This window comes from Panthera pardus, unplaced genomic scaffold (genome assembly GCF_024362965.1).
Source record: "Panthera pardus isolate Hobbes unplaced genomic scaffold, ASM2436296v1 HiC_scaffold_1, whole genome shotgun sequence".
Taxonomy (NCBI): Eukaryota; Metazoa; Chordata; class Mammalia; order Carnivora; family Felidae; genus Panthera; species Panthera pardus.
Window position 1 is genome coordinate 9,994,493 of NW_026526654.1, and position 25,120 is coordinate 10,019,612.

Genomic DNA, 25,120 nt, shown 5'->3' on the forward strand with positions numbered 1-25,120 from the left:
GCACACGGCAAAACTAAACGTGGGTTATCTCCCCATGTAAACGCCGTGGGATATAGGAGTGTCTCTCTGAAACAGTGCCTGTTCCTAACAAATCCTGATTAAACTATGTTTGTAAATTGGGTCACGTGAAATGCTCTCTGGGAGGCCAGCACTGAAAGGATCTCTACAAGGCAGCGTTTGTATAGCAAGGGTTTCTGTGGTTGATTTGTAAAATTATTTAATCCAGTCACCCCTTATTTCTATAGTTGCAGACACAACTATAGTGTGGTCAGCACAGCAAAGTACTTAATCCCCAAAACAGTCCTAACTGGTCTCAGAGTCCATTCAGAGCAGTTCCTAGCCAGTCCAGTATAGACACATACAGTCATCAGTCAGTACTGAGCACTGCTGAATACTGGCACAAAAGGCATACAGAAGAATAAACAGATAGTCCTTATAACACATGAGCCAAGAATACACAAAAATAAGAAGACAAAGGTAAAGCAGTCTACAGCTAAATGCTCAGATTGTAGGGGTCCAGTGATAAATGTCCTGTCTGGAGAAGAGGGACATTGGTGAGGCCAGGGAAGGGTGTGTGGCCTTTGTCCTTGAGGGCCAGGTGGGGTCTGGGCCAGAGGAGAGTGTGGAGCAGTCTGGGAGTGATATGAGGAATAGCCCCGGGGCGTGAATGAGGCTGGGCTCCAGGGTGAGAAACCAGTGATGCAGGGCCCAGCCTGGCTCCTGGATGCACAGCACAGAGCTGCTGGGAGCCGAGGCCCCAGGGAGGGGTGTTTCCAGTTCTCTGTACTGCAGGGAGAGGGCCGCAGACTCAGGGAAATGCATCCTTGCTCGAGGGACTGGGAAAAGTAAACGTACCCACGTCTGTTGTGCACACGTTGGTGTGCGAGATGTGTTTGGCCGCTGTCTGCAGAAAACCCTGTTACTGTACACACAGGACAGACTTCCTAGACGATGTTTTGTGGTTCATCTGACATTCGTTCTTAACCAGGTGTCTTGTGTTCTTATTTGCTAAGTGTGGCCCCCGTGGGAGGGAAGCTCGCGCAGCCCCTGCCCATAGGTCCATCCTCCCAGGGTATGAGACCGCCGTCCGTCTGTTTGCAGTGAAGTGGCTCCACAGGCAGTAAATACCTGTGTTAAGATAACCCGGAGGCCTCTTGACAGACAGGAGACTCTCCTAGGCCCACCTGGCTTGAGATGTAGCAGCCTCATGTGTCCGTCCGGGTGGTTGGGGCGGAGGACACTGCTACACGGTTGACGTTGGGGTTAAGAGCCCACATTTTGACTGGGTTTAGGCAGCATTTAAAAGTCCCGAGAAACTGTTTACTAGCTCTGTGACCTTAGGCCTCTGTCTTTCAGTTTGTAAAATTGGTACCAAAATATCTGCTTCTATCCTTGTGAGTTTGCCCCACGTACTACTTAGCGCACAGGTCGTCACCGTGGTTGTATTTGATGATACTTTCCTAAAACGTGTTATATTAGTTGCCTATGTAATGCTTGGATTTATTAGAGTTGACTGTGTGTTCTCTGGCTTCTTTTGCCTTAAAAAAAAAAAGATGCGTCAGAAAGGCTGTGTTGTCACAGGAGGGTCCCTAGGTCACCGTAGGTCAGAGTGCTGTCAGCCTGTCCTGTGCCTTTTTTCGCAGGTGTTCACGCGAGAGTGCATGAGCCACTACCTCAGGGTGTTTAACTTCCTCTGGAGGGCAAAGCGGATGGAGTACATCCTCACGGACATCCGCAAGGGACACATGTGCAATGCCAAGCTCCTGAGGAACATGCCAGGTAAACCCGCCCGGGGAGGTTGGGGCCGCTCCCCTGCCAGCCCCGCGTCCCCGTGCTTCTGGAGCGGGCTTCTGTGGGAGGCACATCTGTGATACTGCTCATCCTGACTTGGTGCAAATCAGAAAGAAAATTGAATCCAGTTAGATTTTTTCAGACCACGAGATTTCTTTCAGAATTACGTTTGTTCTCACTCTGCTGTTCATGTCTGGACTTTTTTTTTTTTAATTTTTAAGGAAGGAAAGCTATGTTCATTTGTTTATTTTACAGGAAGGAAAGCTATTTAACAAACCACTGTCTCATTTAAAATTCACTTATTGTTTTGATTAAAGTCTGTTTGGGAATCACTTTAATGTTTATTCTGGTTCATAAACCGTGACATGAAAATTTTTTATATTATTTTACAATTAAAAGCTGTGGTAAAATTTAGATGGGTTTATTTTAATGTTACCAATACTGAATAACTGTAGTTACCGATAATTTTGAAATTTTCGTATTGAAATTCATTTGGTCAAAACCTTTGAGAAAGTATTTCAACAATGTGTCTCCAAGGAAAAACAGCACTGAGCGATTCTTAACCCTTTGGTGAAAGTGATTATTGAAGAAGGAGCTGTTGCCTGAAGAAAGGTGTAACCTTTGCGTGATTGCTAGATCAAGGCTGATCCTTGAGCAGCTCCCAAAGTCCCAGGATAATGACACCCCGGAAGCCGGGGGCCTGGAGGGTACCCGACTGTGTGGACAGAGTGGCCAGTTTTTACTGGGCGTCCCTGCTTTCTGTATACACAGCAGGCCTTTTCCAGGGGCATCAGGACGTTCTGATTATGCTCCTGGCCTGGCTTCCTCCGGACTCACTTCATAGAAGGTTGATAATAAGGACCCTCTGATGTAGCCGAGAAGGACGTGAGAGGGAACGTTTTCTTGTCAATACCATAATGGTTGTGGACGGGAGTTATTGCCTTCAGCTATTTCTAGTACCTGTGCGCTGCCTCGCCGGCTGGCTCTTCGTGAAGGAGGCAGAAGGAGGCGTCAGTCACTCAGAGGGCCTGCCTGTGTCCTGGCTCTGCACCTGTCTCTCGTCCCCTGGTGTCACGACCTCGTGCTGTGTCTCGGGGTGACTCACACAGTCTGTTGGGTGCGCCCTGGTGGGTTGACCCTTTTGCCGGCCGCGTGCCTTCTCTGGGGCTGCCTGGCACTGCCGCGTGTGTGTGCCCAGGTGTCACCTCTCTGTGCCCGACTCAGGTCCTCTCCAGGCAGGGCAGACGCTTTGTTCTTGTCACCCTGTTTCAGAATAAGCGTCTGTTATTTTTAGCCCTGGGAAGTCTGAGCTCTGTGACAGTTCTAAGTATTAGCTCGTGGTTTGAATATCACCTCACCAGTGTCTGTATGAATTTGCTGTTCTCTTGTATTGAATAATCAGCGAGCTTTGTTTTCTACTTGAAGGTAGTGTGGGAAAAAATAGACCTTCTCTTTTATAAAATCAATAACTTTAACATAACCGGTGCTATCTCGGAGAGCTTAGCGTTAGCTTACTTCACTGACCCTTTCCTTGTCACTGAAGCTTCTCCTACAATCTTTTTAATAGCAACATTTGCTTCGTGTGAATATACCATTCGATCTTTCTTCCCTTTAGTTGTACTTTTTCCCACTAACGTAAATAACGCCATTTGCTTGTATTATATGCCTCTGGCTATTTCTTTAGGTAACTGAGGGAAGGAACAGCTGGGTTAGCAGGGATGGATTTTAGTTTACTTCACATTCATGAATAGCGGTCCTGATAGTTCAGCTGTGGGCGCGTATGGTCACATGACTTGAGGAGCCAGGCACCAGGTTGAGGTGCATCTCGAGGGGCACAGTCCTCTGGCGGCTGTGTGCGTTCCTGTTAGCTGGCTGCTGTTGGGTGTTGTGTTCAAACAAATCGTCAATTCGAGAGGGGAAGATGGAAGTTTGTTTTAATTAATTTAATGCTTTTTAAATTATTGATGACTAAACACTTTCTTTCTTGGTCATTGTGTTTCTTTTAGGAAACTGGTTTTTTGCTCATGTCTCTGTTGGGGTGTAATGTTCTTACTTTTATTTATAAGGAGTATTTTAAAGTTGTTGCTGTCCAGTCAACTTAACGAGCAGAAATCACCCAGCTAGTTAGTCTTGTTAACACAACAAATCTAGAAACATCTTGCCGGTCATAAATCTGAGGCAGAACTATAGAAGATTACAGAAAGTGCTTCTGGGAGCACCTTTGGAGATTTGCATATATGTGTGGTGTGTGGAGCTGTCTTGGTCCATGCGAACAGTATCACTGATTGTTATCCCAGATACTTTAATAATATTTATTAAAGTAAGTTTTTTAGAGTAAATAGTTACACTTGAAAATGATTTGCTTAGGGGGCACCTGGCTGGCGCAGTGGAGCATGTGACTCTTGATCTCGGGGTTGTGGGTTCAAGCCCCATCCGTGTTGGGTGTAAAGATTACTTAAAAAAAAAAAAAAAAAAAACAAACTTAAAAAACCAACCACACAAAAAGAAAATGATTTGCTTAGTACAGGAGTTCTTGATAGTGTCTACCAAGATGTTTATGCCTGTTTTTATATATCTGTCATTCAGCTGGACAGAAGGCAATTGTTGATCCCAAAATCATTTAAAGATTTGGTTCTAGTGGTATGGAGATTTTTTGTTGTTGGATTCAATTAATGTAAAAAGTATCACAATTAATGGCAACTCCATTTGTGTTTCAAGTAATATCTAACAAAATGAAATAGATAAATACAGTCAAATGAGCTTGTAATTAAAAAAAAATTTTAATGTTTATTTTTGCAAAAGAGAGAGAGAGAGAGAGAGAGAGAGAGAGTGTGAACAGGGGAGGGGCAGAGAGAGAGGGAGACACAGAATCTGAAGCAGGCTCCAGGCTCTGAGTTGTCAGCACAGAGCCTGATGCAGGGCTTGAACCCATGAACCATGAGATCATGACCTGAGCTGAAGTTGGATGCTTAACCGGCTGAGCCACCCAGGTGCCCAAATGAGCTTGTATGCTTCTCAACCTTTGTGTGTTGAGGGAAGAGAGTGAATGGAGGTCCCTCCCTCCCCAGAGGGTGGTATTAAAATGATCTCCTTCTTGGTCCTTGTAAGAAATGAAATTGAAGGTGGTGGAGGTGGGAGAGGGGGTGGGGTCCTTGGGGGAGACCTGTTACCACAGGACTGCTGTGGCATTCTGCCAATTTAATTGGCAGTAGTTTCTCTTTCTTGGTGATTAATACAGTAATGGTTCATCTGATGATCGACAGTGTTCCAGACCTGCAGAAATGATAACTTAAAAAACGAGTAGGCATTTTTCTCCTTAGAGGTTCTCTTTGTGTGTATCATTTTTGTATACGCAGATGAGTAGGTACTCCTCAATAATTACACATTTATTAACAGCTCTCAATGCCGGAAATTTGCTGGGCAGCATTGCCCGGGTTTGTGCGCAGTCCCTCAGCACCAGGCTGTGGCCACAGCTGACTTCCTTGTCTCCTGCCTCAGTTTCCTCATGGGGGGAGGGATGTCGACAGGTGCTTACTTCCAGGTCTGTGTAATGCACTTACCAGTGCTGCCCCCTGTGGGGGTGGATACCTGTTCAGGTGTCACTGCCACTTGCCTGGTGACGTGGTGATAGTAGATGGCGTTTGCAGGAGGCCCTTTGTGGTGAGTAGAGATTCCGAACACAGGAGGCAGGAGAAATCCTGATTCTCCCCAACGTTCTTTGAAGCCTTAGCCTTGAGAAATTAATCAGATGGGTAATTTGATAGTCACTTTTAAGTATAGTAGTGTCAGTTATCAATGCAGGTTGAAGGAGGTGGTTTGCAATTGTGAAGAAACTGTTTTAGGGTACTTTTTAAAAAAACAAACTTGGTGTAATTTTTAACGACCCTGCATGCTGTCGAAGGTGCCTCCCGCTGAAGATGCCCCCACAGCACGCCGTCCAGTCCTTCTGGAGCCTGGGGCAGGGTGTTTCATGAGACTCTGTGTTCCTCAGGCACCTGTAGAGGGCAGCAAGGAGTTAGGGGTGATCAGCCACAGGAGAGACACCTCATTCCAGATTTTGTGCAGGAAACTGCCTGCTTTTTTTTAAATGCATTCACTGGGAGATGCTTGTGTTTATGTATTTTTTGGACCTTGGTGCAAATGTTGCTTTGCTTTTGCGATTATTTGTAGGTCAATCATAAAAACACAAGTATTTATATTTTAATTATGTTTTATTTATTTTTTTTAATTTACTTATTTTTATGTTAGGAGAGAGAGAGCACACACACGCACATGCGTGCACAGGTGGGGGAGGGGAGAGAAGAGAGGAAGACACAGAATCCGAGGCAGGCTCCAGGCTCTGAGCTGTTACCACAGAGCGCAACGTGGGTCTTGAACTCATGAACCTTGAGATCATGACTTGAGCCAAAGTCGGACGCTTAACCAACTGAGCCACCCAGGCACCCCTTAAGTATGCTTTAAATGTCTTTTCACGGGTGTGGGACGTGCTCGGACTTGTTTGGTTCTGAAAGCCACTATGTTGTCAATGATGAAAATGAGCATCAGAGGCGACGTTGGAGGTTGGTGATGGTGCTGTGAGGAGGGTGGCTGTGCTGGATGCCTGGTGGACACAGCAGCTGGGGTCAGGGGGACGTGTGTGAACTTGACGGAGCTCTGGGGCGCAGGGCTGGATGACTGGGCCCTGTTTGGAGCTGGGGGGCACCTTTGGGGGTAATGCTTCAGTTTTAGGCATATTAATGTGAGGTGCTTATAAGAATCTACATGATACATCTGGTTTGAATTGATTTGCAACCTGAGACAGATCTTAACTAGAAATGAGGGTGTAGACAGTGTGAGTGGGGGCGACCCTGGGTGCCGTGGCAGGGAACTTCCTGGGGGAGGGCTCCAGGGCAGAGGTGTCAGGCGGGAAGCCGCTGTGTCAGAGGAAGGCAGGAAGGCACGGAGATCCCGGGATTTCCAGGTAGCAGCCAAGGCCCACAGCCGGGAATTTGAAGTTGGCGCCAGCGTGACTCGAGACACGAGAGGTTTTTGTAGTTTAATTGGTGGTGGAGAAATTGTGCACCAGGTCACTCCGTGTCATGAAGTGGAGTCAGCAATGGTGGGCAGGGCACCATGTTGTCAGCTCTGTGAGACCTGACCGAGTTCCTCGTTTATGCACTCACATGTAACATGTAGAAGGCGTTAGCAAAGTCATCTAAGGCGCACACAAAAGCCAACACATTATCCAAGGACTGCTGGATTGATGGTGGATGGGACCCCAGTGCACCCTAGGGGGCCCCAAGACCTAGAGACGAGAGCAGTGACACCCGCGTGTTTGTTGAGTTGAGATTTTCCCGTTGCGTGTAGCACACTGACTTGGGCAGGTGATGAGACGGGCCACACGGATTTCTGTACTCCTGTAGCACATCTGGGGCCTGCTTACCGTCTTCATGCACGTCTGTCAGGACAGGCACGGAATCTGCAGTCCATGAGTGATGTTAAACTCTCTGTGGAAGGAATGTCAGGACACAGAGATGCCTTCTCACGAGGCTGAAAGACAAGCAGACGGCTTTCACTTGGCTCCGTGCAAAGTGGCGTGTTTGGACCTAGCGCAGGTGTGCTGGAGGGAAGACCCGGAGGTTTGGGTGTCACAGTGAGACCTGTTTGCTGTCACGTATGCTGTGTAAAGGAGCATCTGCATGCTGCGGGTGTTCTGAGTACACATCTGTCCAGGGGAGACTGCCTGGCCTTGTGGGGGAGGGAGCATCATCCCTGTCCTTATAGCCCTGGGGCAAAGTACAAGATGGAGTTGTAATAGAAGCTTGCTTCCCCCGTGACACGGGTGAGTCGTACTTACAACAGCCTTTTATTACACTCTTTTACACTGAAAGTAATTTAGGTAAATGGGCTGGGAGTGGGAGCTGGGACATCTTAGCCCTCTCTGAGAGTTTTATTAGGAGAAGTACATTCTTTATTCGGGGCTCACGTTACCTGTTCTTTACGACACTGTTGACCACAGCCACGGACAGCAGGCTCCCGACGGCAGGGAAGACATCAGGGGGCTTGTCGCTCAGGCTCGTCTTCTGAGGGGGCCTGCTGTCTCCGCCAGCCAGCACAGTCCCCACGTGTCCCATACCCCTTAACCTGGAGAAAGGATTGTTTTCTAAAGTATGCATCACCACTGTTTCTCCACATGTCCCTATTTTGCTTCCTCGTTACCGTCTTACAAAGGGACAAGAATGGTTTCTCGAATAACTGTGTGCAGCGATGATTATTTAACCACGCAATTAAAGACATTTGGGGTGGAAACAAAAATAAATGTGCTTAAACCATTCCTTTGATGGTCTCATTTCCGACTGAACCCTCTATTGTGGTGGCTCTGGTACTCTGGTGGAGTCTTTGAATGAAAAATTGGAAGTGTGAGCAGAGAACGGCTGTTCTGTGGTGACCTAAAAGCCTTTTGATGGCTTTATAATCTTGCAAAGGACAGAAGCAGAGTCTGGGCTCAGGCCCATCTCCTCCCAGTTCACCTGTCTCTCAGGTGATGAGGTCCTATTTGGGCCCTTCAGGAAATGTCACTTTTGTCTCCAGATTACTGGGAGTCCCGAGGTCTCACGCAACAGCAGCACACGTGTTGTAAAGAAGCCATGGCATTGAGCGTGAATTCATACTTGTGAAGCAGTTTGTCTACTGAATTTTCAGATGCAATTATTTTGTTTCATGCTGTTCCTTATCGGGTCCTTACGTCACGTAAAGTAACGTGATGCTGTTGATTAGGTAGCTAAACCCTTGTGTAGCTTGAGTGGCACGGAGGTTGACCATGGAAAGACTGCTCCCTGTTTTAAGGGGCTAAGAGTTAAAGCCAGCGATTGTTTGTTTTTGAAAGTGATTGCAGATGAACGGGTGGGAGCAAGTGTGCTGTTTGAGTGTGTTGTGTGTGTGACACCAGCTCTGCGGCTCTCTTGCAGAGTTCTCCGGGGTGCTGCACCACTGCCACATCCTGGCGTCCGAGATGGTCCATTTCATCCACCAGATGCAGTATTACATCACATTCGAGGTACTTCCTGAGCACCCTTTGGTTTAAATAAGTCATGATGTCTTATGTGGTGAGTTTCGTCAAAGACCCTACACCAGGAAGACACGACCTCCGTCCTGAGTCTCACGTTGTTGTTTCCTAGGTGCTTGAGTGTTCTTGGGATGAGCTTTGGAACAAGGTGCAGCAGGCCCAGGACCTGGACCACATCATCGCCGCACACGAGGTGTTCCTGGACACCATCATCTCCCGCTGTCTGCTGGACGCCGACTCCAGAGTAAGATGGACATGCTCTTTACATGGAGACCAGTAGTGTGGCCTGCGTGTTGGGCTCCTGTCCCAGGGAGATCTTAGAGATCGCCTGATGCCCACATTGGGGTAACTAATCACTTGGAGTTCAAGGTTGACCGTTTCTGGGCAGAGTTACAATAAGAACACGCTCTGAAATGTGTATGAAACTGGTAAAGTGTGTGTTCACACCCACCCGTGGGCTCTCACCCACCCGTGGGCTCTTACCCACCCATGTCCTCTCACCCACCCGTGGGCTCTTGGGCTTGGAAGACACAAGTGAACCACGAGCAGTAGGAACTGCCCACATTCAGGAGAGGGTGTGAGGATGCACGGAGCACGGGGCTGTGCCTTCACGTGCTCTCTAGGAACGGTGGTGTTTCCTGTGTGCGCTCACGGAGCGAGCCTCTGGCTGTACAGGTCGGAAAACAGTATTTGTCTAGATGAACTCTAAGTGTTGCTTGTGTTCCGCGGCCCTGGCTTGGTTGTTAGCATCGCTTCCCTGTGGGCCCCTGTTCCAAAAGTGGCTGTTCACGTGGCCGAACCTTCTGGAGTCGTGATTTTATTCGGACATCTGGGGAAATCTATTCTGATGTAAGAGTCAAAATGTCAGGCGCGTTTTTGACACTAAATGTGTGACTTTGGGCTCGTGGAGGGCCACGACTGGCTAAGCCGGCAGCTCCCCGAGGGGAGCACGGTGCTTCTGGGGGCTCGCGCTGGGCGCAGCTGTGTTCCCGGGCATGGCTGCGAAAGCAGGTGTTAATGTGCCACACTGTGGTGAACACCGCCCTCGTCTGCGTACCACAGTGCTCACGTGCTCCTGGGTGGGAGTCGATTACCCACGTGCTTGGGTAAGCGGGTTGAAACGATGGCACAGAAGTAACTGAAAGCACTTTGGGTGTGATGAGTGACGTAAGAACTGTGTGCCTGGAGCCTTTTGGCCTTGGTTACTGTTAGTGAGCCTCGTCTTTATCGGCTGAGCTCCCGGACACTCGTGGAGTCATCTTGTCTGCTTGGCGGCACGCGTGCTACCTGTCTGTGGATGTGCATCCGTGTGTGCTGTGTGGGCACAGCGCTGTCGTGTCAAGCGGCCGTGACGCTCGTCTCTCTCACATAGGTCTGTGGGGGGAAAATGGTATAATTGATGGAAACCATCCATCGCATTGGTGCCTGATGCGCGACGGATAGTGACCTGTGTGTAAGTCAGGTCCAGAATGGTTCAGAGCCATTCTGTGTGTGTTACAGAGATCGAGCTCGGGCAGGTGTAATGCGTGAGCTCCTGAGGGTTACACCCACGCTGACCTCAGTCTACGTGGGGAGTGAGGAGCAGTCAGCGGCCGACCGCGTGTGGTTTCAGCCACACAGGACAGTCGCGTACGCAACAGTCACACCTCTTGCCTCCAGAAGATTCCCACTGACGTGAGCAGAATCCAAGCAGAAAATGTTTTACCTGTAACATACTTTCTCGTGGTCGTGGAAAGTTCACATGTGAGTTGGTCCTATGTCTCCTTCAGTGAAGAAGTCAGTACGCTAAAGACTTAATGTCCATTTTTGAAATGGCCCCTTTGCTGATGGTTTTACTTTAAAATGTTGTTTTTAATTTTTTTCTTTTTAAATTTATTTTTGAGAGAGAGAGAGACAGAGCACGAGCAGGGGAGGGGCAGAGAGAGAGGGAGACACAGAATCAGAAGCAGGCTCCAGGCTCTGAACTGTCAGCATGGAGCCCGATGCGGGGCTTGAACCCATGAACCGTGAGATCATGACCTGAGCCAGAGTGGGACGCTTAACTGACTGAGCCACTTAGCACTCCTAGTTTTACTTTGAATTTAATGATTTAAAATAATCACTAGAGGTCTTGTTTTTTAAGGAACCCAATCTAGAATAGATTCAAGCAATCTGTTACGAAAATTCAGTGTATTTTTGGTGTCTCTCTTAGAAGTAAGGCTTTCTGATACTGCATCATCCTGCGGGTGTGCACACACATGATCCTCGCCTCTGCATTGCCAAGGAAGGTCCTGAACCCCACCTGACTCTGCTGCCGACTGATGGTGGCCCAGAACACACGGTCGCAGCCGTGCCGTGCGGGCATACTGTTGACAGAGTCCTCCTCGCACCCTGAGTGAAGAAAGAGCATTCCGTCACCTCGTACAGTAGTTAACCACTCCTAAGTAGCGAATACATCTTTCTTAAAAACAAAAGAATTAGCCCACGTCCATCTTTTGTTTTGCTTTCTTGTTATTAAGCAAGAGAACAAGCAGCCTTATGGTAAGCCTGGTGTCTGCTGCGGGTCCTGGCGTCCTCACCCTGGGGGCAGCTACAAGGTAGTGAGGTTCATGCCCAGCAGTTAGTGGCCCCGTGCGGGGCATGTCTGAGTGGGTGCAGTGAGTCCCGTGGACAGCGCCGGGACGGTGGCCTCACACATGTCCTCACCAACCCGAGCTCCTTCTCCAGCAGCGGTAGGCTGGGCCTATCAGCCTCACTGCTTCCGCCCGCCCGTGAGCTTGGAGCCCCTCTGCTTTCTGGGCTTCTCCTCTGCTTCTCCGTAAAGTCACACCATCTTGTCCCATAACATTCTGCACATCTCTTGTAGGCCTTTACTACGTGTGTGCGGTTTGGCTGGTCTGTAGGGATGCTGTCGATTTCATTTTGCTCTTTTGTCTGCTTTTTTATCCTAGTAGTTTCTAGATCCACGTAGGTCCCATTTTTATAGGGAAAACCATTTTGTTTCTTCCTTTCCACAGGGTATGTTTGGCTCTTTTGACTTAGGATGTTAGCTGGGTCAACCAGGAGCATGCATGCCACATCCCCGACATGGAAGACACATTTTCTTCTTTCACCCCTGACTGCAATGTCACCAGGAGATCTCCCAGGACCTTTATCAGATTACAGAGGGTCCTTGAGTCCTAGTTTGCTTAGATGCTTTGGATAAATCATGAGTGGCTGTTACGTTTTAACGTGATTTTTTTCCTGTGATTTCAAGATTTTCTTCCTCTCAAATTGTTAATGGGTTTTTTAAAACTCTAAGCTGGCGGAGGATCGAGTAGACGCCCCTCTTCAGTCGTGGGGCGCCGTTGTCCGTCCATGAAAGACTTGTCGTGTTTATTGGGTTTCACATCCCACCCTCCTGTACCCCTGGCATCCCCACCGTTGGCCCAGTTGTCTTTGTGTTTGCTGTTGGACCTTGGATGCATATGTGGCATTTTGCACGGATGTGTCTTTGGCTTCTACCTAAATGATGTTTGCTGAGCTCTGTTTCGGGGCCACACTAGGAGGAAGCCCACCTGAAATCTCGTAGGTACCTGTGGAGGGCGCCGTGCAGTGTGGAGACGCTGGGCCCAAACACTGGTGGCTTCCAGTGTGGGACCGTCCGCGTGTGCCTGCTGTGAGCTGATTTTTAAAAACTGTGCTGAAATCTGTTTCTTCTTTTATTTCATTAAGAACCTCTTTTCTCATGTCTCCCATGTCTGGTCTGGGTGTGTGTGGCTCCAAAGGGTGGAGAAAATGGAATTGCTTTCCTGTTCCTTTCTGCCCTCGCAGTATCTCTGCTCCTGGGGCTGCGCTGTGGCCTGTGATGTGCTCTGAGGGTGTGGGTGACACGGGACCCTGTGCCACATGGTGCATGCTCAGTACGCGCGAGTGGACAGGCAGAGCCCTTTGAGGGTGTGAGTTGGTATCTTGTTTTTTCGTGCCTTTTTACTATTCGTCCATGTTCTTTGGAACAACTTCGGAATGAGCATGTTGGGGCTCTAGTCGTTAAAAGAAAAATCTTTGTCTCCTGTCCTCAGGCACTTTTAAATCAACTAAGAGCCGTGTTTGATCAGATCATCGAACTTCAGAACACTCAAGACGCGATATACAGAGCGGCTCTGGAAGAGTTACAGAGACGATTACAGTTTGAGGAGAAAAAGAAACAGAATGAAGTCGAGGTATGGCTGTGACACCGGGGGTTTTACCAGGTTTAAAAATGAGCTTATTGCCACCATAGTCACGAATACGTCAGGTAACTTCCCTGCTGAAATGTTCGACTGACGCCGTGCGCACACCTGCGTGCGGAGTCCTGAGGCGGTGCTGACTGCTCCAGGGGACCGGTCACCATTGCTGTCATCCTGTCTTGAAAATAAATGAAGACAGCACCCGCGGGAATCCCGTGAGGGAGGTGCTGACATCTCTGCAAACGGTGCCCAGCTCTGTGTCACCTGTCCCCTGGAGCTGGTGGCTGTGTGTGTCCACGTGGGAACTTAAGTTGTGCACTTTGGCTGTTTTCAGTGACCTCCCTAAGGTATGTTTGTGTCCTCCGTGACCTTGGATTGTGAAGATTTATTGAGCAAGTTGGGGTGTTTAGGAGACTTCTTGTATCTGATATAATCTGTATAATTTTTTACCTTTTCAAGGTGCTTCTTCTTGAGTGACAAATTTTTCAGTTGACACAGTTTGATTAGTTTTATTTTTAACTGTTTCCTTAAAATTTGTGTTAGGACCCTATTTAACGTGGAAAACTCACAACCACTTAGAGCACATGCCATCCCCTCAGGATTTCTGGGAACAGGAAGAGGCCTGCTTCACTACTGTCGCCAAGATGGGGGTGTGTGTGTGACCCCGAAATGCCGCCTGGCCCGTGTGCGGGCACGCCCGGGTGCCAGACCGACCAAAGACTCCACCCTGGCCGTGCTCGCTGGTGGCGTCCTTCTGGGTGGCTTGACTTCTCCAGGGCAGGTCTCCTTGTCTGTGAAAGGGGAGTGACGCTAAGTAAGACCCCGTGGTGACCTGTCGGCGTGTGTCATGCACGCCAGTGACTTAGCGTTTAGGAAGCATTCAGTAAAAGCCAGTTACTGTTGTGATTTGTAAAGCTGCCCACAGCCCCGCAGAATCTGCCCTTCTCGAGAATTACTAAACTATATAAAATCTGCAAAAATCAGTCCTTGGGATTTTCACATTCTTGTAGTAGCGGGGTGGCCAGTTGTGTGGGAGTTGAACGTTCTCTCTCCAGACTGTAAGCCATCAGCACCGGAGTGGAACGCATCTACATAATGAGTCAGGACTATTCGGTGTGTTTCGTTCAGATGTGCTTGGGGATAACCATAGGACAGCTGAAAGCTCGAACTGTCTCGGAGAAATTATTTAAATCCAGTGGGCAAAATAACTGCAGAAGCAGTCACTTGGACCTAGGGTCATTGTGGTGTTCAAGAGACTGTGCACGAAGACGGGGGCCCGGCCTCCTGAGTGTTCCCGCAGATGGAGTTGTGTTGGAGCAGCCGTCCGTGGCTGCCCACATAGGCTGGTGGCAGCATTGTGATGGTGTCGGCCTGGCGGCCCACAGACCCCACGCTGTGTGCCCCCTGGCCCTTGGCAAACAAGGTCTGCGAACTGCTGCGTCACAGAGATCGTAAAGGGCCCCTAAGTGGAATATGTTGTATTCGTGGATTGGAGAACCGACTCAGTTCCATCCCGGTTCTGATCCCAGCAGTTCTGGGATTTTTGTGGGCCTTCATACTTTTTTTTCTTTCGGTAAGAAATGATAAACCAACTCTACAGTTGATGTGGAAATATGTAGGGCATGGTGTGCAGAGAAGAGACGTTGAGTAACCTGAGCACTTGGGACTTAGCCGTGAAAACACGGCAGGGAGCAGGACGTCATTGGCGCCACCACGGGCAGTTGTGAGCAGAGAGACATCCAGAAACGGCCCTACGCCTCCTGGGACCGTCAGTTCCCGACTGAGGACAGTGGGCAATGGGTCGTCAGTAGGTGGAGTCAGGCAGCTGTAGCTTGGCCCTGCCTCACACCCACAGGCAGCACGGTGGGCTGAGTCTGAACAGGAAGGGTGACGTGCTAAAGCTTCCAGAGGACACAGAACAGCTGTAGGAGAAACCAGTGTTTCATCGTTGTCTTACCAGGATGCGTTCCCACTGATAAACTGAGTTCCTACACTACTTCTGTGCAGGCCGGCTGCAAAGCCCTTTAGTTAGACTCACCGCCCATAGAGAACAGTCTCTTAGAACCAGAAGTAGGTCTATTTCCAGTGCAGAAAGAGCCGGCATGCTTAGGAGAAGTAGCGAGAGGCGTTCCCACCACCGTCAAGGGCTCACGGGCTCCCACTTTGGGCCAGTCGGCCCCCCTTTGTGTGTGCTATCTGTGCCGAGAAAGCGCGCAGTGATGGACCGGTGCATTGCTCGGCGCGAGAGGCTGCTTGGCTTGACGAATTATCGGAAGTGTCATGTGCTACGTACGCACTGTAAAACCGTAGTCACTAAGAGTGAGGGCGTTCTCTGTGCCCATGTGTGCTGATGGAAAATGTCCGTGCTCAGCGGCAGCACAAGGACGCGGGAAGCACGCCTCTCCCCGCCCTCCCCTTCTAGCCCCGTCCTCCCTGGCGGCTTCTTGCACCCATATTTTAATTTCATCTGGTCCTTCCCATTCTTTAGGGCCGGTGGGGAGTGACGGCAGCAGAGGAGGAGGAGGAGAACAGGAGGATTCAAGAGTTTCGAGAATCTATCCCGAAAATGTGCTCGCAGCTGCGGATACTGGCCCATTTCTACCAGGTGCTGACAGGGCCCGGACCACACTGGTGTGTTCCTGCAGTAGACCGTTGCCATCAGAATAGTTAGAACACAGTCCTTTCGGTCCACCCTCCACCCAGGGTGGTGCCCAGTCTTGGCTGTGACCTTCCCAGGGACCCTGGGCTCACCCCCGATGTTGGCCTGGGAGGGTTCCGGTGGTGTCAGTGGTGGGCGGGGGCTCTGGGAGGGCCGGGGTGAGGCCGGAGGGCGCCGCGGGCGTGCGGGGGGCTGTGGAGGAGCCGGGCGCGCAGGGCAGCGGGCGCTGAACTCGGCACACAGCCCCGGGAGGCTGAGAGAGACGCCGAGGCCCAGAGTGCATGGGCTCTGCCTTTTATGCCTGTGGTGGTTTTGCCTTCTGGTTCCATCTGTTCTCAGTGTGATTTTAGTGATGGAGATACAGGTGAAAAGATTTTGTGAAGAATTTTTACATTTGGTTGCCGGTAACTAATAAGGAAGACAAATCGAGCATTGACGTTAAAACCTTTGAAAATTACATATTTGTGTGCTAATGTCTCCACGTGGTTCAGGATTTCACACGAAGGTGCCACCTGTTCATGGCATCTAGTTTCTTCCCGTGTCCTCACACTTCTGATGGCGGTCTTCCGTGTGACGTGGGCGGGGAAAGACTTTGTCCCTTTCCCAAGTGTCTTCCTCTGACGTTAGTGACTGTTGCGTGTTTGTTGAAAATATGTCCTAACGATGATGGGGTTGTGTTCAGTGCAAAAGTATCTTCACCGGATACTGTTTTCATAATGAAATACCTACTTTACCTCCGTGTGCAGAAATAGCATGTATGCACATTTCTTAAAAATGGACATCTAGGGGCGCCTGGGTGGCTCAGTCGGTTAAACGGCTGACTTCAGCTCAGGTCATGATCTCGCGGTCCGTGAGTTTGAGCCCCGCGTCGGGCTCTGTGCTGACAGCTCAGAGCCTGGAGCCTGTTTCTGTGTCTCCCTCTCTCTGACCCTCCCCCATTCATGCTCTGTCTCTCTCTGTCTCAAAAATAAATAAACGTTAAAAAAAAATTTTTTTTTTTTTTTAAATGGACATCTACGGGCACCTGGGGGGCTCAGTCTGTTGAGTGTCCGAATATTGATTTTGGCCCGGGTCACGATCTCACGGTTTATGGGTTCAAGCCCCATGTCAGGCTCTGCACTGCCAGCATGGTGCCTGCTTGGGATTCTCTCTCTCCCTTTCTCTTTGTCCCTCCCCTGCTCGTACTCACTCTCTCTCTGAAAATGAATGAATAAACTTAAAAAAAAATGGATACCTAATGGTCAGCTCCGTATTATTTTTTTTAATTCAAAATTTTTTTTTTAATTTTGGAGAGAGAGCACAAGCAGGGGAGAGGGAGAGAGAGAGAGAGAGAAAGAGAGAGAGAGAGAGAGAGAGAGAGAGAGAGAGAGAGAGAGAGAATCTCAAGCAGGCTCCACATTCAGCACAGAGCCCAACATGGGGCTCTATCCCACCACCCTGGAATCATGACCTGAGCTGAGATCAAGAGTCGGACAGTGAACTGACTGAGCCTGCAGGTGCACTGCTACTATTAAGAGAGTTGTGTATCTGCTGCAGAGAAATCTTGAAAACGTCTGTCCCTATGCTTGTTTCTCAAAGAGATAGGGGTGATTACATATTTCCTGAGAGAGTTAATACATTTTTGAGAAGGAATCTTAATCTGTATAATCCCAGTTTTACTGAAATTACAGTCTTAATCTTCTTTCTAAATCATGGCCATTGGGATTTCTTTTCCCTTAACAGAAAAGTCCTCTTCTGTTCTCTGAATTATGGAAACAGCAGGGCATCAACAGCCACCATCATGTTCTGCTTTTGAGCCATGACTGGAGTCCCCAGCCTGAGCACAGACCTGTCCTTCACATGTCCCTGTAGTGACCTTCACACGTTTGTTTTGTTGCCCAGCAAGGAGCCACTGTTTATATTTTTGTGATAGAATTGCTTAGAGACTGTCTCTGAAGCCCTCTGTTTCCCAGAATGACACGGGTGTCCACAGCGCCCTGCTGTGCACCAGCTCAGGTGTGTGTCCCTTGGTGTCACATGCCCAAGTCCCCAGGAGCAAGGACAGGGACTGAGGTGCTGTTGGGGTTTGGGAGGACTGTGGCATGTGGTGTTTCAGCGAGGACTTCTCTGCACATGAGACCTCCTGCGGGTCTGCAGGCGTGGGGACAAACCTCACCTGCTTGACGGACACACGCCTGCTGGCTGTGACTCAGGAACCCGATGGTGGGGTTTGTGCTCCTAAGTGACTCCACCCTGCAGAGAAGCAGCTGGGTTTTGCCGTCTGAAGGTTTGAGGACAGTCATGTCCCCTCACGTTTACAAAGCCCCTCGATAAGGAGGTGACGCTCCACACTCTGCCTGTGAATCTTCAGGAAGGAGATTCGGCCTGGGAGCCAATGGTCGTGCCTTAGAGGCAGGTCCTTCCTCATGTTTGCCTTGTGCTTTCCTGTGAGGGCTTTATGATTCAGGCCTCTTCATAACTCAAGGGAAAGATGAAAATGTAACTCTGGGTTTTGTATTTAAAATAAAAAGTGGCTCCTGGGGGACTCAGTCGGTTAAGTGTCCGCCTTCGGCTCAGGTCATGATCTCACAGTTCTTGAGTTTGAGCCCCACGTCGGGCTCTGTGCTGATAGCTTGGAGCCTGGAGCCTGCTTCGGATTCCGTGTCTCCCTCTCCCTCTGCCCCTCCCTGCTCATGCTCTGTCTCTCTCTCTTTCTGTCTCTGTCTCTCTCAGAAATAAGTAAACATCAAAAAGAAGGGTACATTTCTAAGAGCGTAAGGTTAAACATAATAAAAAGAATAGGCTGTTTGAACATCAGAAGCTTCACTGCTTTGCATATTCTTACAGAACTTAGGGCAGAAAGGGAAACGTGTTGGTTCTTTTAAATAAAATCGATTGATAGCGCATTTGTATCTGTGCCCACGGGCATCTCCTCCCCACACCCTGCCCTCCTTTGGGATGCCTGCCGCAGTGGGGGTTTATGTAGGACCGTGGGTGTGGACAGAAACCCCAGCCCACTGAGCCACAGGGGCGAGCCCCTGCTGACGTTCCTGTTCCTTTCCTGTCCCCAGGGTGTGGTGCAGCAGTTCCTGGTGCTGCTGACGACCAGCTCCGACGAGAGCCTGCGCTTCCTGAGCTTCAGGCTGGACTTCAACGAGCACTACGAGGCCCGAGAGCCAAGGCTGCGGGTGTCCCTGGGCTCCCGCGGGCGGCGTGGCTCCCACGCGTGAGCCCTCCCGTATCCCCCGGCGCCGCCTGCGCCGGGGACTGCAGGTCGAGGTGAACACGCATGCGAACCCGTGAGGCCGCCGGCGTGCTGCCCACGAGCCCCTGAAGCTCCTGGGGGCACGGCATCTGTCACATCCAAATCTTGTCGTCACACACGGAGTGGATGTATTTGTAACGTCACCGAGTTACATAGGCCCGTTTGCACTACTCGTTTGTTTTTTAACGTCTTCGTATTTACGAGATACCATACTTCGTTGAGGCTTCTTAAGCTCTCCATGATATAATTTATATTTGTCACTTTTTGAGAAATCCCTGTTGCTTTTAGAGAAAATTAGAGCAAATGGATGTTCATCACTTAAGATGGTAATTTTGTTCTTGCTATTTTTTTAACCTCCTCCTTAGAGGCAATTTTTGTTATATGATCAAGTTCAATTGAAACAGAATGTCCCTGCTAAGAAAATATACAGAGCATTTTATTTTGGTCTGTAGTGTGTAAAATGTCAACTTCTGTAAGAACCTTTACACGTTTATCCTTCTTTCAAAGTTTACATTTTTATATTTAATTTACTCTTTCAGATAACTACTCTAAAATAGTGTAGGACGTCCCGGTGATCTGAACAGCCACCCTCAAGCCCAGATTTCCTCAGCCGTCGGGACGATGTAAATAGAGACTAGAGAGTGAACGAACTATTTTATTTTCAAATTCTAATGAGCATTTTAAAGAAACTGACATGAATACGTAAGGCTTCCTTTTCCCTTGCCTATTTTTTCATTGTAAATATTTATATACTGACCAGGTGTGGGGAACTGTTTTTTGTAAAAACGTCATCAAGTCACATAAATCCGCCTTTATTATGTTGCATAAGTGAAACTTAGAAAATTAAAAGCGGTCTTTCAGCTGTATCGGTTCCTCCCTGAATGGAGCAGCTGTGAGGAGAGCTGGTCCCTCGCCAGGTGGCAGGGCACACGTGGGGATGAGGGTGACACCTAGGACGCAGCCCGTGTGCCCTTCGGTGCGGAGGGGGGCGGCCACCTCTCAGGGCTGGCACTGCCCTCATAGCTCGCTCTGCTGTCCCACCCAGTTCCCCAGGGCGCTTGGGGGGTCCCCGCTCTGCAGAGTGCATCTGAACGTTGTAGGAGAGCAGCGTAGTTTAGGTTAAAAGTTTGTAAAATTGGAGTTTGGAGCAGGGTTTTGTCCCGGAACACTTCCCAGGAGCGAGGGAGTGCCGTGTCCAGAGTGGTCCTCCCATGAGGACTTCCATAAGCCGAGTCGGAGGAGAGCAAAGTAGCAGTCCGCTGTGACGTGTATGGAGGAGTGTCTGCGTGCGCCCCCCTGCCCCCCCGCCCCAAAGCGACCTTTTAGGCTTTTCTCAGGGTGCATCTTGCTGGAAGAGGCACAGGATCGAGAGAACGCCCGGGTGCCAGCAGGCGCAGTGCAGAACTCCGGCTGGCTGCTGAGCAGAGCGATGGGAGCGCAGTCCCCCGAGGGTGCTGGGCTGCAAAGCCAGCCCTGAATGCTCTGGAAGATCCTCTCCAGACAGGCACTGATGTGGGGCTTTTGTGAAAGCCAAGTGGCGTGATGGGGGCTTTTGAAAAGCAGGGGTTACCTGTATCTCCCAGAGAAATTTCCCTAAGATTGTTGACCTCGGAACCTGTTTTTATTTTATTTAAAGCATTTCTCCTCTAATCTTCCGTAGGAGCCACTTTGGAAAATGCTAATCCAGATTTGGGAACTAAAACTCCGTTTGAGCTTAGGAGGAAGTGACGAGTGGGTTATGGAGGTGCTTTCTGAGGGGCCTCCCCCGGGGTGGGGGCGGTCCCTGGACAGAACCGTGGAGGTGGCAACCACAGGGGGGCTGGCGGTCCAGGTTGTTTCAGACCCCACTGGGGACGTCCTGTTACCCGGCAGACCTGTCACAGAGCTGGTCTCCTCAGTGATGAGTCGGGGCTCCCCACAGGGTGGTTGAGGTGGGAGAGCCCGCTGGAGCGGTGAGTCGTCCCTGGAGGCAGGTACCCGGCGTGGCTCTGGGAGGGCCACTGCTGCTTCACCCGGAGAACAGTAGTGGTGCTGACCTTTCAGGCCTGTCGTGTAGATCGGACAGAACTGTGTGCGTCCAGTCAGGCTCTGGGCACATTCTTGATGAACGGAGCTCCTGTGTCTGGTGTGCTGACGCCTTTCGCCCCGGGCAGCTCCGGGGAGCCCAGCCCAGCTTTCCTGTCACTGGGGACGCCTCTTACCGCCCAGCTCAGGTCAAGTGCCAGGCTGCAGGCACGGCTTGTCTCCGCTCAGGACTTGCCTCTCTTGAGTCCTGTTGGGTTATAGCAGGTTTGACAAGCTGGGGCAGGGGGCACCTTTCCTTCATGCATACACATTTGTCACCAAGGGAACTCTCCCAGCCCTATGGAGAACGTGTCCTGGCTTTACGGGACACCATGGGACAGCCAACGTGAAAATCTGACTCGGAAAAAAGCACTTGTATCAAATAGGCACAGTCATACTCAGAGTGAGTCACGAGGCACAAAGTCTACGTGAAGGGACCAGTGTTCCCAAAAACCAGCACCCGAGGTCTGAGGACAAGGAGCTGGCGGGCTAGTGGCCTCCCCGTGAGCACGGCTCCTCAGCGCTGGGAACGTTGGTGTGGACGCTGTGGCCGCAAGCAGGGAGGACAGGCCTCCCACCGGGCTTCCCGGCAGACCTGTGTAGAGCTGAGCATGGCCGTTTGGGCCTCGGTGGGCGAGAGGGACTCACCACCCTGCTCATGCGCATGTAAGTGGATGAGGGGTGCCGAACAGCACGGAGGAACTTACGCTTCAGGAACGGCAGTATTTGCAGATGTATGGAGGTGTAATCAAGGGAGGGCAGCGCCTACGTAAAAGGCGGAGGTGCTCCCTTGTGTGTTGGTGACTTGGGTGGAGTCGCTTGGGTCTGTTAGACTCTGACCTGGTGGAGAGAAGATGCCGGATGCTCTGGCTGTGTCAGAAGATTGTGGTCCCGAAGTCGTGATTATTCCTCCCAAGGACCCTGCTCAGTTTCAGCAGTGTCATCACCGGACACGTCTTGGTGGGTGTGTCATAAACAGCCTTTTTTCCTAGTCTACTGTGGTTCTGAATTCCAGGTTCCTTTTTCTTTCTAGGAAATCACGTGTTTTCATTTAGGCTGTCAAGTTTGTTGGCATTAATGATTAAGTAGATGCCTTTATGGTAATTGAAATACTCACGTTTGAGTTCTAGCTCCTTAGTTCCCGGTATTACGTATTCGTGCTTTCTTTTTTCTTTCTGGTCACCTTCCCAGTGTGATCATGGCTCTGTCTTTCAGGAATTATCTCTTGATATTATCATTTGACTATGCATAGATGCCATTTTTTGCTTTGTTTTTAAATTGCTATTCTGTATTTAGTATGTTCCTCTTTTTTTTTTTTTTTTTTTCCTGAATTGAAAACATATGGAATTTCTTTTTCTCATTGTGTTTGTGACTGAATCATTCTCGCTTTGCATTACATCACAGGCTTTCATGGAGTGCATTTTCTGTTTCATTAGTTCCTAACCAGGCTGTGATTGTCTTATTCTGACTGTGGATATAGTTACAGTTCAAAATTTCTGGGAAGTTTGCTTTTTTCTCAGTTGTTAGTTTCTGAAAAGGAAGAATAATAGATACACAGATTTGTCAAACCATGTTATCAAAAAACGTAATGCTACTATGTAGAAGTGGTAGGACACAAGAACAGAAAGAGACACCCACAGACGAGAACTTGTGGGTCTTTAGAGTGTGTGAAGGGTTACTTCGGGTACGTGGAATGGTTTGGGGCAAACCACTGGGAAAAAATTTTAAGCTGAGAGCTTTTAACTCCCATCACACAAGGAAACACATTCACCTGTTGACCATTTACCTTGTTTCCAGCATTTGTTGTAAGTAAAGCTGCTGTGAACAGCTGTGGCGGAGTCTGTGGATAAAGGCCTTCACGTCCTTCACGTCCTTCACGTCCTTCACGTCCTGGTGGCTAGGACAGGGCACGGCTAGCCGTCCACACCTCACATGTTTACATCTCATGTCTCAGGGCCTGGCCGGCAAGGCAGGGCCCATGAGCCAGAGCTCCAGTGTCCTCGCATCCTTGTCCACGCTGCAGGAGGAACAGCCTCTTAAGTTCAGATGTTCTCACGGGTGTGTGCTGGCCTTTCACTGTGCTTTTAACTTGCATGTCTCTGGGGTCTAATGACACCGAGTGTGTTTCCATAGGCTCATCTGCCGTGAAATTGTGTCTGTCAAGATACTTTCCCATGTTTTATTGGGTTCGTTGTTTTCTTACAGAGTTTTGAGAATTCTTTATATATATCTGGATGTAAGTCTTTTATCATGTAGGTGATTTACAAATAGATTCTCCCTGTTTAGGCCTTTTTAAAAGACTTAAGTACCCCCCAGGCTCTGTGCTTGTCAGCATAGAGATTTTTATTTCTGTCCGTGGTGTGGACAGAGTCTCCCACAGGTATAGTTTCAGGGAAAAGACTGGACAAATGAGTATGTAGAGAATCCTAGCAAAGCTGCTACTGCTTTTTTGCTGTCATTTTAACCACAAATTGAAACTTGTCAGAGGAAGCGATATCTGTGTATTAGCCTGCAATTAACCAAGAGTCCTCACCGTGATTATAGTAGTTTCCAATTGCTGTCAACTTTAGATTGTAGCTATTAATTTAGATCTGCCTGTCCATCACAGGTGTTGAGCACTTGAAAAGTGCCTACTCTGCACTGAGATGTGTGTAAGTGTAAAATACACTGCAAATCCCAAATATTTAGTATGAAAAAAGGAATGTAAAATAGCTCAATATTTTTTCATACAGTTACATGTTGAAGTGATATTTTGTATATGTTTGCTTAAATAAAATATATTAAAATTAATTTTGCCAGTTTTTTCTTTTCTTTTCTTTTCTTTTTTTTTTACATTTTAAACATTGCTACTAGAAAACTATAAATTACCTATGCATCTCCTGTATGTTTCTGCTGGATGTTTTTTCTGTTCTATTCAGGACACCTGTCCATAACGAGCACCTGTCCATTCAGGACCTCTGTCCGTTCTGGGCATCACATGACATTTGGTTGTCTTGTCTCCTTAGGCTCCTTTTGGTTGTGACATTTTTCTCAGGTTTTTCTTGTTTTTCTGTTATCCAGTTTTAAGAGTACTGGTCAGATATTTTATAGAATGTCCCTCAATTGGGTTTTGTCTGATGTCGTATGGTTAGACTGAGATTATGAATTCAGGGAGGAAGACCCCAGAAGTGCCCTTCTGCTCTCAGGGAATCCAGGGTGCACACTGTCTACATGGCTTATCAATGTGGGTGCCGACCCTGGTCGCCTGCCTGAGATGGCATCCTTCCCTGCGAAGTTACCCCTTTACCCTCTTTTTCATCCTGTGCCCTTTAGGGGGAGGTCGCTGGTGCAACCCACACTTAGCGGAGAGGGGCTTTGCTCTCCCTCCTTTGAGGGGAGAGTATCTACAAAAATTATTTGAAATTTCTTCTGCATGGGAGGCTTGTGTCTCCTCCCCACGTATCTGGCTAGAGATTAATCAGTTTCATCTTCTCAGATGAGCAGATTTTGTTGCCATTGATTTCCCCCCATTGTTTTCTGCTTTATATTTTACTGATTTCTACTCTGATCTTTGTTATTTCTTCTGCTTACTGAGCTTTTCTTTTGTTTTCTTTCCTTGAGATGGAAGATAAGGTAATTGATTTAAGATCTTTCTGTTTCCTTCAACAAATTTTAATATGTTCTTTCATTTTTGTTCTTTTAAAATACTTTCCAAATTTCCCTTTTGGTTAATTCTTTGACCTATGGGTTATTTAGAAGTTTGTTATTTTGTTTCCAAATTGTTACGGATTTTTCAGGTACCTTTCTCTTTTTGATGTGTAATGTAATCCCACTGTGGTCAGAGAATATACTTTTTTGAGGTGAATCCATTTAAATTTATTGAGATTTGTTTTATGACCCTAGAGAGGGTTTATCTTGGCAAGTGTCCCGGGTACACATTAAAAGGATGTTTATTCTGATGTTTTGTGGTGTTCTATGAATTCCGTTAGGTTAAGGTGGTTGGCTTAAGTCTTTTGCACTTGCACTAATTTTTGTCTACTTTTCCTATTGTTTGTTGAGAGAGGGGGTGTTGCAATCTTTTCACTATAATCATGAATTTGTCTTATGCATTTCTCTCAGTTTTTGCTTTATGTATTTTGAAGCTCTGTTGT

General features: G+C 48.7%; 1 protein-coding gene across 8 annotated transcripts in view; it reads left to right on the top strand.

Moving 5' to 3' along the window:
• Positions 1 to 23,780, top strand: part of TUBGCP3 (tubulin gamma complex associated protein 3) — a 75,128-nt gene extending 51,348 nt beyond the window's left edge. For 5 of the 8 annotated variants that reach the window (XM_053909709.1, XM_053909746.1, XM_053909576.1 and 2 more), the window contains 6 exons: positions 1,644 to 1,779; positions 8,739 to 8,827; positions 8,949 to 9,080; positions 12,877 to 13,017; positions 15,512 to 15,689; positions 18,733 to 23,780. In XM_053909709.1, coding sequence (XP_053765684.1) covers positions 1,644 to 1,779; positions 8,739 to 8,827; positions 8,949 to 9,080; positions 12,877 to 13,017; positions 15,512 to 15,689; positions 18,733 to 18,944 — 888 coding nt within the window. In that variant the 3' untranslated portion in view covers positions 18,945 to 23,780. The remainder of the gene's footprint in view (positions 1 to 1,643; positions 1,780 to 8,738; positions 8,828 to 8,948; positions 9,081 to 12,876; positions 13,018 to 15,511; positions 15,690 to 18,732) is intronic. The other 3 variants (XM_053909777.1, XM_053909610.1, XM_053909681.1) reach the window with 2 other exon arrangements.
• The last annotated feature ends 1,340 nt before the right edge of the window (positions 23,781 to 25,120 follow it).